At 34.6% G+C, this 17,372-nt stretch overlaps 2 protein-coding genes across 7 annotated transcripts; both read left to right on the top strand.

Moving 5' to 3' along the window:
• Nucleotides 1-266: 266 nt before the first annotated feature.
• Nucleotides 267-2,728, top strand: LOC133698297 (protein NONRESPONDING TO OXYLIPINS 2, mitochondrial-like). Of its 6 annotated transcripts, XR_009843088.1 has the most exons (5): nucleotides 268-594; nucleotides 701-819; nucleotides 1,350-1,401; nucleotides 2,079-2,120; nucleotides 2,464-2,728. XR_009843088.1 is itself a non-coding variant. In XM_062121190.1 (4 exons), the coding sequence occupies exons 1-3, from the start codon at nucleotides 425-427 to the stop codon at nucleotides 2,096-2,098; spliced, it is 309 nt and encodes a 102-aa protein (XP_061977174.1). In that variant the 5' UTR covers nucleotides 267-424; the 3' UTR covers nucleotides 2,099-2,120; nucleotides 2,464-2,728. The 6 variants fall into 6 exon arrangements, 5 of the variants coding, with proteins under 5 accessions (XP_061977174.1, XP_061977170.1, XP_061977180.1 ...); XM_062121190.1 differs by lacking the exon at nucleotides 1,350-1,401 and having other exon boundaries at nucleotides 267-594; XM_062121196.1 differs by lacking the exon at nucleotides 2,079-2,120.
• Nucleotides 2,729-4,613: 1,885 nt separating this feature from the next.
• On the top strand, nucleotides 4,614-16,474 carry LOC133698708 (mitochondrial pyruvate carrier 1-like). Its single transcript, XM_062121739.1, has 5 exons — nucleotides 4,614-4,967; nucleotides 5,077-5,206; nucleotides 15,424-15,478; nucleotides 15,607-15,742; nucleotides 16,211-16,474. The coding sequence occupies exons 2-5, from the start codon at nucleotides 5,114-5,116 to the stop codon at nucleotides 16,221-16,223; spliced, it is 297 nt and encodes a 98-aa protein (XP_061977723.1). The 5' UTR covers nucleotides 4,614-4,967; nucleotides 5,077-5,113; the 3' UTR covers nucleotides 16,224-16,474.
• Nucleotides 16,475-17,372: the final 898 nt, after the last annotated feature.

Raw genomic sequence — 17,372 nt, 5'->3', positions numbered from 1 at the left:
GTATTTTCTTTTTAAAAAAACTAAATTAAAAAAATTAAATAATAATTTCATATTAAAATATAAGATGGTAAACAATGTAATTTGAAAATCTACGCGTTTTAGTTTTCTGCTTAAGCTCTGTAAAACGTAGTTGAAATCATGTTTTTTTAATTTTTTTAAAATTTTGTTAATTTTTTTATATTTTAAAATTATTTTAATATACTAATTTTATAAATAAAAAAAATATCATTTCAAACTATCCCTTAATTACTGTGCTCTCCACGTACATTCTAACCAGTAGCAATTAGCAACTAGCCCATCGTAGCCTCCTGGTCCGACCTACTAGGTCTGGTCTTGTATCTGACCGTCTCTTTCTCCCCTAAACCCTAAACCCACAAAGACAGCCTTCTTTATCTTTCATTTGGTTGATATTGAATTCCCTGCAATGGCTTTCTCCTCATCTTGCAGGAGATTTATCTCCAAATCATCTCTATCGTCCATCAAATCAGCCATCAGGTCATCCAACGTTCCTAAATCTCCCTCCATGCCCACCAGATCTGCTACTGCTCTCCCATCATCCAAACCACCAACCTCCCCTCAATTCTCCTTTTCCAGGTAAATTCACGAATATTTCTGCAAAAAAATTTATGTATTTATGGGAATGGATGTGTTTTGGTTTTCTTGTTTTGAATTTATTAATTCATTGATTTTGTGCGTGTAGGGCTCCATGTGAGTTGGGATGCGTTCAGTCGCTGCTGCCACTACACAGCGCGGTGGCGGCGTCGAGGATGACATCATGCTTAAGCACTACATCCAGGAGTTGCCGTGCGCTCTCTCAGGGTACACTCTGCTGCACTCTTTTATTGCTTCTCTAGTGACTAGCGAGTAGCTCTTTTTTTTTGTACTGTCGAATAGGATTTTGCTTCTTGCTTTTGAAAATGTTCACTTCTTCCTATGAATAGTGTACTGTTGATCCAGTTCAATTTCTCTCTGTTTTTTTTTAATTGAATTCCATTCCTCTCTGTGGGAATTGGGATAGAGACTGAAATTAACAACTGAAAATTGAAATTGCTGCCAAGGGATGTGATAGGCATTTTTGCAGTTTTCCGGGGTTGTGTAAAAGACTTGTCAAGTTAAAGCTTACTAATTTAAATTTGATCAAGGTGTTAGAGATTGAAGAGTCCAGTGTTAAAATTAAGATTTTTTTTTATCTAGATAGTGTCTTTGCATGAGCTTGCTGGGCTCATTTTTTGTACACGGAGCTGGAATTACACGTTGGTTAAACAAATTGAGGGTGTCAAGTGGGATGAGACTTGAGAGTGCTTTAATTGAGTTTAACGCAATCTGACCAGGATATTTGGTTCCTGCAGGCACATAATTCAAAGAAATAAACTGGGGACCTGTTGTCTGCATCTTTGTCAAGTATGAAACCATGAGTGCTTTTTTAATCATCTTAAGAATATTTGGTTATATCAAAATGGAGGCCTTCTTGCATGTTAGTGAATTTAACATATGTCCATGTCAGAGCTGTTCTCCATACTTGCTTGGATGATGCTAAACTGGCCCCAAAACGTAACATGCTGGGCTTTCTCATGTCTTAGTGTAATTCAGGAGCATTCAATGTTCTGATGACATGTTGTTACAATCCTCCTTTTGTTATATTGGTAATTCTTTTTAGGGAATAGTTTGCCATGTATTCAGCTGAACTCTGTTTTAACTAACCAAAACCAGACTTTGATGATTTTCAGAACAATTTAGTCAATCATACAATGCACTGGTCAGAGGACCTCTTTAGTGAGATTCTCCTCTTTAGTGAGATTCTCCTCTTTAGTGAGATTATTATGTTGATTCTGAAACTTATATCACAAAAAATTTGTTCCAATTATGGGATATATGATAAGAGTAATATAAAGAGCGATTGACGGGCTAGCGTGTGGTTGAAATGTGAAGCTAGTTGGACGGGTTCAAAGAGGCCATTAAGGCTATCATTGAGTCATTTTTCTTTTTCTTTTATAATGGGCTTGAACTTTGTGCACATTAAGTAATGTATTTGTCAGTAATTTAGAATACCTTGGTAACATAACTGCTCCTTGTCCCAGATGGAGTTGATGGTACGTGAGACATGTTTGCTGTTATTGGAGGTGGGCCCTGTCATCAACTATACAATCTATGACCTAAAACAATGTGGAACTTCTTTGGATGATGTTTCTCATTACAATTATTAGATACTATTCGGTTATTCATTCATAGAAACTTATGAAATGAAGTTCTATGATGACTAGGGAAATTGTGGTTTGACGAATCACAAATTATTAAGAGTGCTCATAGGATCGTCACAGATGTTGATCTTGCAATGCAGAAAGAGTTGTTTTGTTAATTTATATTTGGAATGTTGTTATCTATATCTTGTTCTTTCGTTATAGAGTGCGCATTTCGCAGTTGTCTGTTATCTGATTCCTGTATTTGTGGTGTTTATTTCTTTAGAGCTCGGTCTGTCGGTTCCAAGGTGACCTGTTAAGAGAGATCACCATGACTGGAGGTTAACTTCACATGATTGGAGAAGCAAGTCTGCAGCTTTTCATTTTTATGAGGAATTGTCTATTTATAAATGCTGCTTGAACCTGGTTTGATTCTTCGTAACGGGGAGCCCCAAGATGTAAGAATTAAAAGCTCTTGTTTAATAATCTTAACCCATGCACGATTCATCAAAAGGTTTATTGCAATTTATCCACTTTCTGTTCTTTGGTAACCCTTGATCCAGAATCAACAGTCTGTTTGGAAATACATAGCAGGCTGCAGCATGGTCCTCATGGTCTAGACAATTTCACTCAAAAGATAGTTCTATATGAATAAATTTATTTCTTTGTACTCTCCTACCTGACCACAAAATATCACCATTGAATTCTTACAATGACTCCATGGATGGCAAATTTTGGGTCTTCAATGAGAAATATTATCTATTCTTGCCTTTTATAATTAGGTGTCTCAATCATTATTTTTGTTGTTTGAATTATGTAAACAACAATTAAAAAAAGATACCGACAGTACAATCAATATGCTCAAATATAATTTAAATCCTCATTCCAAGATGGAAGAAAGCTGTTATTTATATGATTAAAAGGTAAGCTGCTGCTTCTGCTTCTTCTTCTTCTTCTTCTTCTTGTTTATACAAGAGATGGTTTGCTTATTAGCGATTTTTTCTTAATAAAGTCTTTATCTTTAATTTAACCCTTGTACTATTTGTCTTTCCATACCATTAATATGGAAGAAGATTTTTGTCATTTTCTGCTCCTTTGACACGTGGAAATGCTGTCATCTTCCCTGAATGCTAGCTAGTATCCAACTCCTGGCCTTGACACAATGTCTGTCCCCTTCTGTACTCGCTAAAAAACTTGAAAGAAAACACAATGTTATCACAACCAGCATTCTTCAAGACTTGTTCATCTTCAACCTTAATCTCCTGTAGCAAACGAGAGCTTCTTTTCGCATCTCTCTCTCTCTCTCTCTCTCTAGAGGTACATCTCAATGTACCTTAGTTTCATGGCTGTCTCAATTTTTCCAGCATTTCACTAATGTGTATTTAGTCATCATTTTAAGAAAAGACACAACGACAACATTATTTTGTACTGTGTTTAGGACCTTTCACTTGCCATTTCATTAAGCTAGAGTTGAGATTTGAAGATTATACTAATAATATCTTATCTAGAGCCTGTTTTCATCTACTGAAGTTTGGTTCCTGAAATCATTGTGGGTCTGATTGGAATTGAGTAAATTTTTTGGGGTTCTTATTTTCCTCACAAATCGTTGGAGGGTTTATTAAATTCAGGAGCACGCACCCTTCAATTCTTCTGTGTTAGTAATGTATTGTATTTGCTCTGGTTTTCATTGACACTAGACTCAACTTAGGAAACTCTTCTTTTGCCAAGCAGAATTTAGTAAGCACTTCTTTAGTTCCATTTAAAAATTTTTCATCGACCATAGCTTTGTGATCGTGCTGCCAGCTTAAATTTAGTTGAAGCCAAAATTATGCACCATTTGCTAGTTTCCTTTTGTCTTTGGTTACACTACCGTTTTCTTTTGATATATAGAGAAATTGAGATTTTTCTCAGGAGCCGAGTGGACAAAACTTGACATGTTATTATGTGATTTGCTGGGCCATGAACAACTTCTTGTTGTTCGGTCAAGAAAGTTGGCCCAACATCAAGGCCGCTCAATAGAAATTTGAGCCAAATGCCCAACTACTACTAAAAAATAGACAACTTATTGTTCGGGCTAGCTACTGTAGCCTAAAGGAGAGAGAGAAGCTCGAACAGAGCAAGGTGTTTGGGCTAGCTATAGTAGCCCAAGAGAGAGAAGCCCAAACAAAGTAGCCCAATTAAATTCTTTGCTATAAGTGAATCAGGTATGAAAAATCACATTCGAATATAAAAAATGGGTCTTGAGTGAGCAAGGCCACTCTTGATTTCAACAACAACAAACAAAATCTCTCAAGTGTCATCGATTTCCTAGCAGCAGCTTAATGGCTTCTAAAAAGAACACGAAGGGGTCATTTCCTGAGATGATGACCACATCTCTAACCACAATATGCACTAAGGTTTCGCTTGCAATTAAACAGAGTGTGTGTGTGTGAGAGAGAGAGAGAGGTGGGGATACTGGCAAGTTGTTAACAATATGATAAACTCAGACATCACAATCTTGATTGAAAAATGATGACCACAAACATAATACTATATGATCTTGCCACGTTCGATTCAATTAACGTGCCAATAGCAAGCTTGTTCAGTTGTCGGGAGTCGGGACATCATTTTCACCCATTGAAAAACACGAACAGATTAATATTCTATTGGGTTGGATGATCTATACTCTTTGTCCTGCTTGACGTTCTGGTAATTCGCACTTGGCAGAGATCCCTTAGGAGATTCCGAACTTCTGCACTATTTCATTCCGAGACTTCATAATCCATCCGAAGTTTAATTCCCATTCTCTTCGTAAGAAATTCTAACACGATTCTGGATCTCTCTCTTTATGCGAATGTCATTGGAAGGAAATTCATGTCACAAGTCCGGCTGATTCTCATTCTTCTCTTTACGTATGCAGGATTCCTAGTTGAAGTTGCCACCGATCAGCTTGTAAGATGAAATTCCTCCGGACTTTTTGGAATAGTCCTATCGGTCCCAGAACAACTCATTTTTGGGGTCCTGTTTTCAACTGGAGCCTTCCTATTGCGGTATGCTCCTCCGATCTACGGTTCTATTTCTTGAATTTCAATTCTATTGCTACTTATTTGTTGCTTCACCTATGGCTGATGATATCCCAAAAATTCAATATGTTTAAAGAACAAGTTTTTTTTGGTGTTCGAATAGTTGTTAATTCATGTATTTATTTTCTTTTTCTTAGCCTAAAAAGTATAAAAATTGATGATATTAGTCTTGGTACCTCCAAAAAAAATTATTGCCGGTGGGATTTAAAGACTCTTCAATGATAAAGTTAGTAATTTTTCATGGAGATTATAATAAATAAATAAAAAGCTTTTAATTCTAACAACAAGAGTGTTTGTTTTTAGTATTTTGTGATTAATATTATGAGATATATAAGCTTTACCTAAATGGTCTAGATGATATTTATAATCTCTGGACCTTGTCGTCTTTAAAAAAATGAAAGACTAAAAAGTCTTTTGTTTTTTATGGTATTAATGAAGAATAAATATCTCTTATACATCATTAATGAGATGAAAAATATGGTAGGTATCTTGAGAGACTTTTTATATATCTATAAATGTAAGGACATTATTACCTCTAATGTAAATAGTTCATATATATAACCTAAAGATAGAACCATATGGTCATAACATGGATCTCTAAGTTCAACTAGGTCTAGTGTGCAGCTAAACCTAAAGGAAATGAATCCGGCGTCCTGTCAAACCCACGGTGACTTGGGCTCAGCTTATGGTCGAACCCGGGTATATTAGGCTCAACTTTTAGTTGAACCCGAATATATTAGGTTTGACATCTTACTAGACCCATGATGACTTGGGCCCAGCTAATAGCTAAACCCAAGTATGTTGGGTTTGACAGGATGTTGAACCCATATTCGATTATACTAACATCTTATTTATAGATTGGACTTTTTCAAAGCACAAGAATATTGAGTTGAAAATAATAACTCATCTTCTCTTTCTTTTTTGCTTTTTTATTTTTTTTAAAGAGTGACGTCTAGAAAAAGCAAAAAAAATCATGTCTTTTAAGGGAGATTTTAGTTTTAGACCTGAAATTAGTGGTGTTCACCAGGGATCTATGACCATTAAAATTGGCCCAGGATCTAAAATTGACAATGCTAAACCTTTTTCCACTAGAAGGGGGAGAAATAAAAGTCCTCAAGAGGTTTCAAACGTTAGAAGACAAGAAAGGTTGTCAATGACACCTCTATATAAGGCTAAAAACATTGTGTCTTTTGACCAAGTGTCTCTGACCAATTCTTAACAGCTAGGGAGTTACATGGTTTTGATATTGAAAGCTATTGATCATGTTATCTAGGTCACCAGTAAGCCTATTCATAAAGGATATTCTCTGTTACTACAACATAAGCCTTGCTTAGCTCTATCCCAACAGGTGGACTAACATGTCTGTTTTTGACAAGTTGATAAAGGCTTCGGGGAGGAACCTATAATCGAGGTGTCCAGGTATTGTTACACCTTGATTAGTGGTGATGAATGAGGATCTTTTATCTTTTAGTTCTCTAATTTCTCTTTAGGCCAAGAGGGCTTATGAAAGACACCTTCAATGGGAAGCCCTCTCGGTCAAAGAAGTGAAGAGAAAGATGAGTGATAGTGAAGCACAAAGGCATAACTAGACCTCAGGATAGGTACAATGCCATATAAAATTATACCTATTTCTAGAGAGAATCCTCTACTGAGGTCAATGATAAGCCCTTCCTCTATGAGGAGGAAAAAAGGATATTAAATATATCATGTGATCTCCACATTGAGTACAAGGTCAATTGCATGACATAAAAGTTTTATGACGTTTCTGGTAATTTTAATATCATATGTTATTTTTTTCTTGTATTATTCATCTTCTGAAATTTTTCTTGTGCAAGATCCTTGCCAAGGGAAACTCGAGCTGAAGTCAGTGAGTCTACATTGTCCATGCTCTATAAAATGACCATACCTTTACTTAGTTGTGCTTTCTCCTCTCAAGACAACCTGTTTGGAAAAGGGTTAGAGGAGTAGTTCTCATGGACTTTAAGGAGACCTCATCAATTGTCCATATTGAAGAGATCCTAACAATTATCCCTTATCTAAAGAGGTGCATCAAAAAGTGGCAACGAGAAGTCGTTCTTCCATATCTGGGGGTGGTCCTAGGGTGCCAACCCCAACTTTAGTTATCCTGGAGGCTATTTCATAATGGAAGAAAATAAGGGTCACGGTTAACTCATATTCTAACGTAGAGGTGATCCCTCTACCAACCAGTGCTCATGCTTCAACGAGCTCTATTAGCATGCTTTTTAGGTCCTCCAGCTAGACACCTCAATCCACTGAGGTTGGGGATTTCTTTTCCAGGCTCAACTTAGGTTGTACCCCTCTTTGCTTCCCCATACCAAGTGAGGAAAAGAGGGGAATAATAAAGGCCATTTTATAGGGAAGGTCCACTTTTAGGCCTAAAGGATTGAAAATGATGGACACCTTAAACAATCTCCTCACATTTCCTTTTAAAATAGGCACATTGATTGACTCCAGCTACCAGTACCATCTGGCCATCACTTGGCACATGACTTTCCAGGTATAAGAAATCCTTATGTTTTTTCATTATTCTAATGCATTAAGTAGTTTTAAAGATGTGAATTTATTTAGTCTTTTTTTTATTGTTTAGACCTACATGATGCGTGTCTACTTGAAAATTTAATAGGCTAAGGAAATGAGGAAAATGAAAAAAGCAATAGAATAGTACCGTACCAACAAGACAAGGGTGCAAAGGCTGAGGGATGAGAAAGCCACCCAAGATGCTAAGATGAAAGCCCTCAAGCCTGTTTATGCTCAGTTGCAAAGGGAGCTCAAAGCACAAACCTTCATTTTAAAGTCCACTTAGGAGAAACTTAAAGAGGTGTATAACTGAATAAATTCTTTGAAGAAGAAGGTGGTTGAGCTTAAAGAGTTCAAGGAGGCCTTGAAGAGGAGTTAAAAATGGCTAAGGAGAGGCTGGACTCTTATGAGAAGTTCTATGTTGAGTTTGGAGAGTCTGTCTATCTAACAGAGGTAATATGAGATAGACTTTTATTACTTATATCCAACTTGTATTTCTTTAACCTTTTAAAAGAATTACAAGTGGACTTCAGTGAGTCCTTCCTCAATGGTCAAGCTCCTGACTTAAAGGACATCGACCAGGGCCCCCTCAATAAAAGAAGAGGTATAGTCTGGGATGGATATGTAACCTTCCTTTTTGTTTGTTTTATTTGTAAAAAATATCTTGGTTTTCAAGCCTTGAATTTGGCCATGAGGCCTTTAGATATTTGTTATTTGTTTTGAATTACTATATTTTTCAAATCTTTTAAATTATTATATTTTCTAAGTCTTTTGGTAGGTCTTTTTAAGTAACCAGCATGGGTCCAATACCCATACTTAGAAAATATTCTGTATGGATCTAATGCCCATACTTAGAAATTTTTTTGTATGGGTCCAATACCTATACTTAGAAAATATTTTGTATAAATCAAACGCCCATACTTAGAAAATAAGTTGTATAAGCCTAATGTCCATACTTAGAAAATATTTTTGAAAAGGAAATTACAAATGAGTTTTAGTTTTGTAAGGGTCATATACCCATAGTTGAAACATATCCAGCGTCTATGCTCATGAGAGATTTCCAATTACAAACTTTTTAGGTTCAATAACCATATTATATCAGTGAGGTTGGTGATAGAGTTGTCTGGCTTTGGTCATGTAATGTTGTCGCTGCTTAGGATAGAGAGGAATTCTTAGTGGTAGGTACACTCATGAGTCCTTTAGTTTGACTAGCCATGATGTGGACTTATATCTTTAGGTGGGGACAACACTGGATGTTATAGGGATTACTGCCATTAGAGAGACCACATACCAATCCATTTGGAGAAATATAAGAAAAAAAGATGAGACATTCATGGATGAAAATCTACATTTTTATTCACAATGATACAATTTTAAGTGGCCTGAATGTCAGGCGTGAGGGAGATTCTTTTCTTTCATATCTTGTAAATGTTAAGTATTCACCTTAATTACTCTTATGAATGTGAAAGGATCATCCTATTTTGGGGCCAACTTGCCTTTACTTTTTCTATTTCTTATATACTTGAATCTTCTAATCTTGATTTTAGCATTGTGATACCAGGTAATTTTGAGATTGTAAGCTTTATTTCTAACTGCAACAATCATGCGATATTATTCTAAGAAGTCGAGATTGGTCCTAAAACCTTGTTCATTGCCTTCTAAAGTATAGTGAGCCACCCGATGGCATGGACATCTAATCTCAGTGGGGATCATAACTTCAGTCCTATATATGAGGAGAAAAGGAGTTTCATTAGTGGACATCTTCTGAGTTGTTCTGTAACCTATAAGATTTTATTCATAAGCTCTACCTATTATAATTCGGCTTCTTTTATCCTTTTTCTTGAGTCCATTAAGCAAGACTTTATTAGTTAATTCAGCTTGACCTTTGATATGAGGATATGATATGAAGAAGAAACGAAGATCAATATGAAGTATTTGATAATGATTTCTCATTTTATGGTTTTCAAACTGTGTTTCATTATTTGTAATAAAGATTTTGAGGAGCCCAAATCGGCATATGATAAGAATGAAAGTACTTTGTTGGTGGTTATCTTTACTAAGGCCTTTGATTCAACTTATTTAATAAAATAATCAACAACTACTAGGACAAACTATTTTTTATTTGTGGCCTTCCTTCCTCCATTATATAAAAGGCTATGGGGAGGTTATGATGGTCATTTCTGTAAATAGTTGACAGGAGATTGAGGCAAACCTTTAACAATAATTCACTAAATCTATGGTATTATGGACTATAGTTAGCCAATAAAAACCTGCTCATGTGACTTAAGCAGTGAGGTCTCTAGAGCCTGTGTGTAGACCTTATATACCATCATGTATCTTTTTCAAAACATAGGTGCCTTTTTCTTATGGGGATAAACATTTTAGTAGTGGAGTTGAGTCATATCTTCGATACAAGATGTTATTAATTATGTAATACCTCACTCCTTACTTAGTCAGATACATGACTTTGTTTTTTTTTAGGGTAACTCATCAATAAGCAAATAATGCATAATTGGGGTCCTGTAATCTTTCTTAATGTTAATAGGAAAAGCCACTAACTCTTTTTCACCCACATTTGGTTTCTCTAGAACTTTAACCCAGATATTTGTAGGGAAGTCAACAGGTTTTGAAATTCCTAACTTAGATATAAGGTCTACCTAATAATTATCTTCCCTTGGAATATGGTTGATTGATATACTCTTATCTCCAACTTTCATAAAGGGTTGACCCTTCTTAAGATATTATTGCATGGTTGGCTATATTGTAAGACATGATTTTGCTAAAAAAGCTTTATACTCTGATATGTTATTCATAGCTAGGAACTCAAAACAAACTCTATATTCAATTACTTGTTCTTTAGGACTGATAAACATTATTCCAGCTTCACTCTCATTAATATTGGAAGAGCCATTAACATATATTTTTCAAGTAGGTATCATTAGATGTTATTCTACCAGTGCCTCTAGTTCAACAAAAAAAGTTGTGGTTAAAGGTGGAGATTTAAATATCTGTATGAGACCTTTAAAATAATATTCAACAATAAAGTTTTCCAAGGCTTGACCATTTATAGTTGGTCGGGGTATGTATTGAAGGTCAAACTCTCCCAATTTAATTGCATATTTAACTAGATGCTTAGACATCTTTGGCTTATAGAGGATATGTTACAAAGGTTGATATGTTAAAGCAATGACTTGATGAGCTTAGAAGTATGGTTTCAACTTTCTAGAGGCGTTTACCAAAGCAAAGGCTACTTTATCCACTTTCCAGATATATTGTTTCAACATCATGAAGAGTGCGACTAGAGTAGTAAAATGGGCATTGTATTCCTCCATCCTCTTTTACTATAATAGAGCTTACAATTGAATTTACCACCCCTAAGATAAAGACAAAGGTTTCCATTCTCCTTTGATTAAGACAAGATTTTAAGAGATGAAATATGAATTTTTAGCTCCTCAAAAGCCTTTTGGCAATCTAAAGTCCACTCAAAGTTGGTTATGTTTGTCAAGGCTTTGAAGAATGGTAGGGTGTGCTCCTCCAGACGAGCTATGAACCGATTGAGAGCAATCAATATCTCTATAAAACACTAAACTTCCTTCACTAACTAAAAATTAGTAATGCTTAATATGACTTAAACCTTTTCTAGGTTAGGCTCAATTCTCTTGTTGCTTACTAGGAAACCCATAAATTTACCTTTTTTTTTTATGACAAAGACACACTTAGAAGCGTTGAGTTTTCATCTAGTGGTGGTTCAACACATAGAAGACTTTTTATAGGTCCAAGAAGTGTTGCTCAAAGGTCATGCTTTTTAGTAGCATGTTGTTAACATATTCCTCCATAATCCTCTCAAGCTTATTCTTGAATATTTTATTCACTAATTATTAGTAAGTAGCTCTATCATTCTTAAACCTAAAAGGCATAACTCTATAATAAAATGTTCCCTCATTAATTATGAAAGCCATTTTTTCATCATCGTCATCTAGGTGTATGAGGATCTGATGATATCTATAATTGACATCCAAAAAGTTTAAGTACTCAAAACCTATGATGGAGTCAACCAAACAATCGATTTTAGAGAGATGATAACTATCTTTTGGACAAGTTTTGTTTAAATATGTGAAGTCCACACACATTTGCTACTTACCATTGCTATTCCTAACCATCACCATTTTCACTAACCAAACAGGGTACATCACTTCTCTAATTAAAAAAAAACAGCCAAGAGTTTATTCACCTTTCATATTTTATTGTCTTCTATCTTTCACCCCTAAAATTCTTCTTCTTTAGACAGACTAGATGAATAGTTGGGTCTATTTTCAACTGATAAGTTATAATTTTAGAATTGATTCTTGGCATGTTAGAAGTACCTATTGCAAAATTAGACATTTGGATATGGAAGAGCTCTATTAGTGACTGATATTATGTTGGTGTCAGGGTGGAATCCATTTTTATAGTGGCTTACTCATTTTCTCTTAGAAGGACATCCCTTGATTCTTCTGCAACCTCAGTTCTAACCTCCACTCTTTCTTTCAATAACCTTTGTTGGTCCAATGCTATGGCTTTTTTTTTTCTTTTAGACATGTAAAGATGCATTGACTCAAGGTTACTTGATTCCTTCGCACCATAACCACTCTTTTTTTAGCTAGGAATTCTATTATCAAGTACTTGGTGCTAATAATTACATTAATATGATAAATGAAAAGTCTATCTAAAATGGTGTTGTGAGCCAAAGACATGTGAATAACCATGAAAGTTTATTGGAGGAAGACACACTTAAAGGAAGTGTTAATGGTGACTGATATCTTTAAGACATCTTTTATTGGTACGTCTGAGCCTTCTATCCCAATAAGGGAAGTTTTCACTAGGATTAGTTTTGAGGGGGATATTCCCACCTATTCCATTACTCTTTATTAGAGGATGTTAACTGCACTTCCATCATCTACCAACACTCGGTGTACTCAATGATTGGAAAGGCTTATAAAGATGACCAGGGCATCTTCATGGGGGTAAGTTATTCCTTCTCCATCTTCTAGGGTAAAGAAAATAAACGTGTGTCACTAGTTCTTGAGATGAGCAGTTGTAAAGACCTGTTTTCCATACTTTTTTTTTTGTGTTGGAATCACCTCTTGTAGAGGTGCTACCCAAGATGACCGATTTCTTCCTTTATTTACTCAAGTGAGAGTCCTTCTTTAAAAATTAGCAGAAATAGTCTTTAGCTATCAACCTTTCTACTTTCTTCTTCAAAACATAACAATCATCTGTGTCGTGTCTCTTATCCTTATGAAATAAATAATATTTCTTAGATGTATAGGTATTAGGTAGAGATTTCAAGGGTGAAAGGTAGCAAACAAACTCCTTACCCTAGATGGCAGTGAGGACCTCTATAAGGGTAGTGTTCAATAGAGTGATATGCATTTTAGGGTAGCCCAAGTGTTTTCTAATTGGCCTTTTCCGACTCTTTCTAGGGTTGTTATCTTTTCTAGAAGAACGATCTTATTTATAAGACTTTTTAGTACTTTTTCCCTAGAGAAATGAGGAGGACCATGACACAACATACTTGTCTTCCCTACCCGAATATGGTTCTTCATGGATTGCTTTACTTTCAAAAAGCTTTTGTTCAGTAGAGCATACAATTCCTTCCACAAAGCTCTTCCTTTTACTCTACCCATTAAGGCTTCAAAAGCCATAGGCTTAATCAATTCCTTAACCTTAAGCATTTTCTTATTAAACCTTTTCAGGTATGCTCACGTAAACTCATCATCCACCTGATTAATCCCAAAGAGTTTTGTGAAACTCTTTCTTGATAAGATACTTGTGTTAAATCATGCCACCAACTTGGTATAAAGGCAATTGAAGCTTGTAATGGAACCTGACTTCTAGTTTTTTTTACCTTGCACGCACTTATTCATTAAAGGTTGTTGGAAGAATCTTGCACATGGCATAACCATCATAGATGACCATTTCGAGGTTGCTCGTCACATTCTGAATATGTTTCCTTAGGTTTATATGACCATTATAGTTGTCTAAAGTCATTTTAGTAAAAATATAGTCCTTAGGTATACAAGTATATAACATTTATTTGGACAAGGGAGAACCTCGAATCTGATGAGTGGTGAAGGAATCCTCTTGTATGTATTCCCATGTGGGTTATTTTTCACTCCTGCACCTAAAAGGTTTTAGGGAACTTGAGGTTTCTATAGTGGAACGACAAGATTTAAAGGTTGCCTCATTTCCATGATGGTCAGATGGATGACTTTAGTATTCGTTATATGTTCAAGTGTCGTGAGGGTGTACATGTTTTTTAGAATGGTTGGATGATCTCTAAGGTTGAAAACCTCTCATAGACTCATTCTGCCCACATTCCTTTGGGTAATGTAACCATCTACAGACACTGGGTGTTGATGTGAAAGTGGTAGGGAGGATATAACATCTTGTTGAGGTGGCATCGAAACATGTTATGGTGTATTTTCTTGTGCTTATTGATTTACCAACACTACTTGGATGAGGAGTTGCACTTAATCAATAAGTTGTTGAATGATTAGCTATGTAGGAGTATCTAACGTGGCAAGGAGATTAGTTATACGTCTTATCCCCAAAGTGTCTTGATTATTTACTACTATGATGATGAATAAGGATTTTAATAAACTTTTAGAGTAATTAACGACTTTTTGAAAGGTTCTCATAGACAATGTCAATGATAATGTCCCAAAAATCCAATATGTTCAAGAATTAGGTTATTTGATGTTTGGATAGTGGTTAATCAAATGTTCATGTACTTATTTCCTTCTTCTTAGCCCAGGAAGTGCAAAAATTGATGATACTAATACTGATATCTGCAAAAACAATCCCTATTAGGGGCTTAAAGACCCATCAATATGATAATAAATGAAAGAAAGAGCTTTTAATTCCAAGAACAATGATATTTGTTTTTGGTATTTTATGATTAATGCTCTAATATATATATATATATATATATATATATATATATATATATATATATATATATATATATATATATATAAGCTTTTAGAGTAGAAAAAGTGATCCTTTATTTGGGTGGTTTAGGGGGTACTTATCACCTCTAAATCTTGTCATCTTTAGGAAAAGAAAAAACTGGAAAGTCCTTTTCTTTTGATGACATCAATGAAAAATAAATATTCCTTACATATCGATGTATTAATAAGAGACAAATATCTTACACATCATTAATGAGATGAAAAATATGATAAGCCCTTTAAGAGACCTTTTATACATCTATAGATATAAGGACATGATTACCTTTGACATGAATAGTTCATGTAAATAACCTGAAGACAAAACTTTATGGTCCTAATATGGATCTCTAAGTCCAACTAGGTCTGTTGTGTGGCCAAACTTAGAGGAAATGGATTTAGCGTCTTGCTAGACCCATAATAACTTGAGCTCGGTTCATGACTGAATCAAAGTATGTTAGATATGGTAGGATGTCAGACCCACATTTAATTGGATTAAGACTCTTTTTATGGATTTGGATGTTTTTAAAGCACAAAAATATATAGTAAAAAATACTCATCATATCTCTTTGTTTTCGTTTGTGCTCATTAAGCTTTTTTACTACTAATATGTATATATACAATGATTTTTCGATCTGACTAGTTCAGTTTTGACAGGCGTTTGTAGATACAAAGAAACCCCCAGAATTGATATCAGGCAACATGGTTACAGGTTTTTTTTTTATGTTTGAAATAAAATACTACAAGAACTGGCTCTTTTTACGTGTTTGCCTATAATATTTATTTGTAGCAATTAAGCTTAAGCTAATTTATAGATGGAATTTATGAATGTTGGTGTAGCTATGTGTGTTTATTCAGCAATGTTCATGAGGTTTTCATGGATGGTACAACCACGCAACTTGCACCTTCTTGCATGCCATATCACAAACGAGACACTGCAGCTTTATCAGCTCTCACGTTGGATGAAGGCTCATCGGTAGGCAACAATTATCCTGTGTTTTTAGGTTTGGTTTATTCATAATTAGTTCTTGATATAATCATTAGCTTACACTCCAACAAATTAAAGGTGGTTTTGTAGAGGCAATTAATGAGGACATCTATGTATTTCATAGTTAAGAAACCGGCACTCACTTGGCTAAAAAAAAAGGAGAATTGATTTGATATGACCGAGAAAAAAAATCTTATCCATAAATATGTTGGAATAAGTAAGAACCTCAAGTAAATTTGTATTTATTGAAATGATGATCCACTATTTTCTCATTGATCCTGCTAGTAAAACGATGTTGTTAAGCAAGTTGAAGTTCCAAAAATAACAAACATATTAACCTATTTGTGGATTGGAATCTCTTAATCATATTATAACTAATCTTGTCCAGCTCTTTCTTTACCCAATCTGTTGTGATTGATATTGGCCTTAATTTTTAATGATTGGGTTCTGTTTCAGGTCCATGCCATAAGAGGAAGCTAAACAACTCGAGGAAACGAGGAAACCAAAGAACAATGACTTGACATTTCTCTATATTTTTAATGCTTCTTGCCTGCTTAGTTACTTTTGAATTGCTTCATAGACAACAAAAAGTAGAGAGCACAAGTATTTTTAATTGGACTTAATGAATCATTTAATTTAATATCTCGTTACCTTCCTGTGTTTGGTTGTAATGGATCATTACATTTATAATTGAGTTATTATGTTTCAAGCACTTCATTATATGACTGAGAGTGATATTAAAAGGACTAAGCTATTTTCTTATAAAATATAATGAATAGAAAACTTTTTTATAAGGACCAATTTGTAATTGACCCAACAATTCATTGAATAAACCAAATTTGACATAGACCATGCAAAAAGAAAAAAAAATTAAAGAAATAAAGATTTTTCTTTCATTTCTAAAGAAACTTTTACTGTCATAATTTTTTTAATCATAGTTGTCATATCTTGGTATAGTTCTCACCGGATCTAAGGTTCAGGTTGTAAATTCACTGGGTTAACTAAAAATATATTATTTCAACTTTTTTCATAATAATATCATTTTAGACAAATTAAAAAAAAATTTAAATTGACTCGATTAGATCTAAATCATGTTAGTTAGATTTGACTCGATTAAACTTCAAATTAATTGGAAATAAAGCCTAATCCAAGCCTTGGTTACTGGATTGACTCGTTGCACCTACAGGTTTCATAACCATGGATTTAAAACTCATTAGTCATTACTTTTCTAATTTCCCAATTTATAAAAGACTAGAGGTTTGTCATTTGATTCTCCTAAAAAACTAACGATATCATCGAAGGATATGTTGTTCCCAGCAGAGACAACAACTGATATTCTGAGCAGACAACCAGTCAAATATGTTAAGTGTTCTAGTCGCATCATGTTGGAAAGAAATGAACAATCCTTATTTTATCAACAAACTTCTAAAAAAATCATCACGAGCACGCCCTCATCTAAGCCTCGTCCATAAAGGTAGGGATGATACATTGTAAACTTAGACACACCCCATTTCACCTCCATTGAACTATTCAAAAGTGACAAAGACAAGAACCTTGAAGTAGTGGGCTCATAGACTAATTATTTTAATAAGTTCTCATAAAACTATTGCTTTTTGTA

This window comes from Populus nigra, chromosome 1 (assembly GCF_951802175.1).
Source record: "Populus nigra chromosome 1, ddPopNigr1.1, whole genome shotgun sequence".
Taxonomy (NCBI): Eukaryota; Viridiplantae; Streptophyta; class Magnoliopsida; order Malpighiales; family Salicaceae; genus Populus; species Populus nigra.
The sequence above is the reverse complement of the archived record's forward strand: the minus strand, read 5'-3'. Positions and strand labels throughout refer to the sequence as shown.

Excerpts from the sequence above, each read along its gene's own strand:
- LOC133698297 (XM_062121180.1), top strand. The coding sequence starts at position 425 with ATGGCTTTCTCCTCATCTTGCAGGAGATTTATCTCCAAATCATCTCTA. Across the intron at positions 595-700 it reads CCTCAATTCTCCTTTTCCAG|GGCTCCATGTGAGTTGGGAT; the intron begins GTAAATTCACGA and ends TTGTGCGTGTAG. Across the intron at positions 820-2,463 it reads TTGCCGTGCGCTCTCTCAGG|AGCTCGGTCTGTCGGTTCCA; the intron begins GTACACTCTGCT and ends TTATTTCTTTAG.
- LOC133698708 (XM_062121739.1), top strand. The coding sequence starts at position 5,114 with ATGAAATTCCTCCGGACTTTTTGGAATAGTCCTATCGGTCCCAGAACA. Across the intron at positions 5,207-15,423 it reads ACTGGAGCCTTCCTATTGCG|GCGTTTGTAGATACAAAGAA; the intron begins GTATGCTCCTCC and ends CAGTTTTGACAG. Across the intron at positions 15,479-15,606 it reads ATCAGGCAACATGGTTACAG|CTATGTGTGTTTATTCAGCA; the intron begins GTTTTTTTTTTA and ends ATGTTGGTGTAG.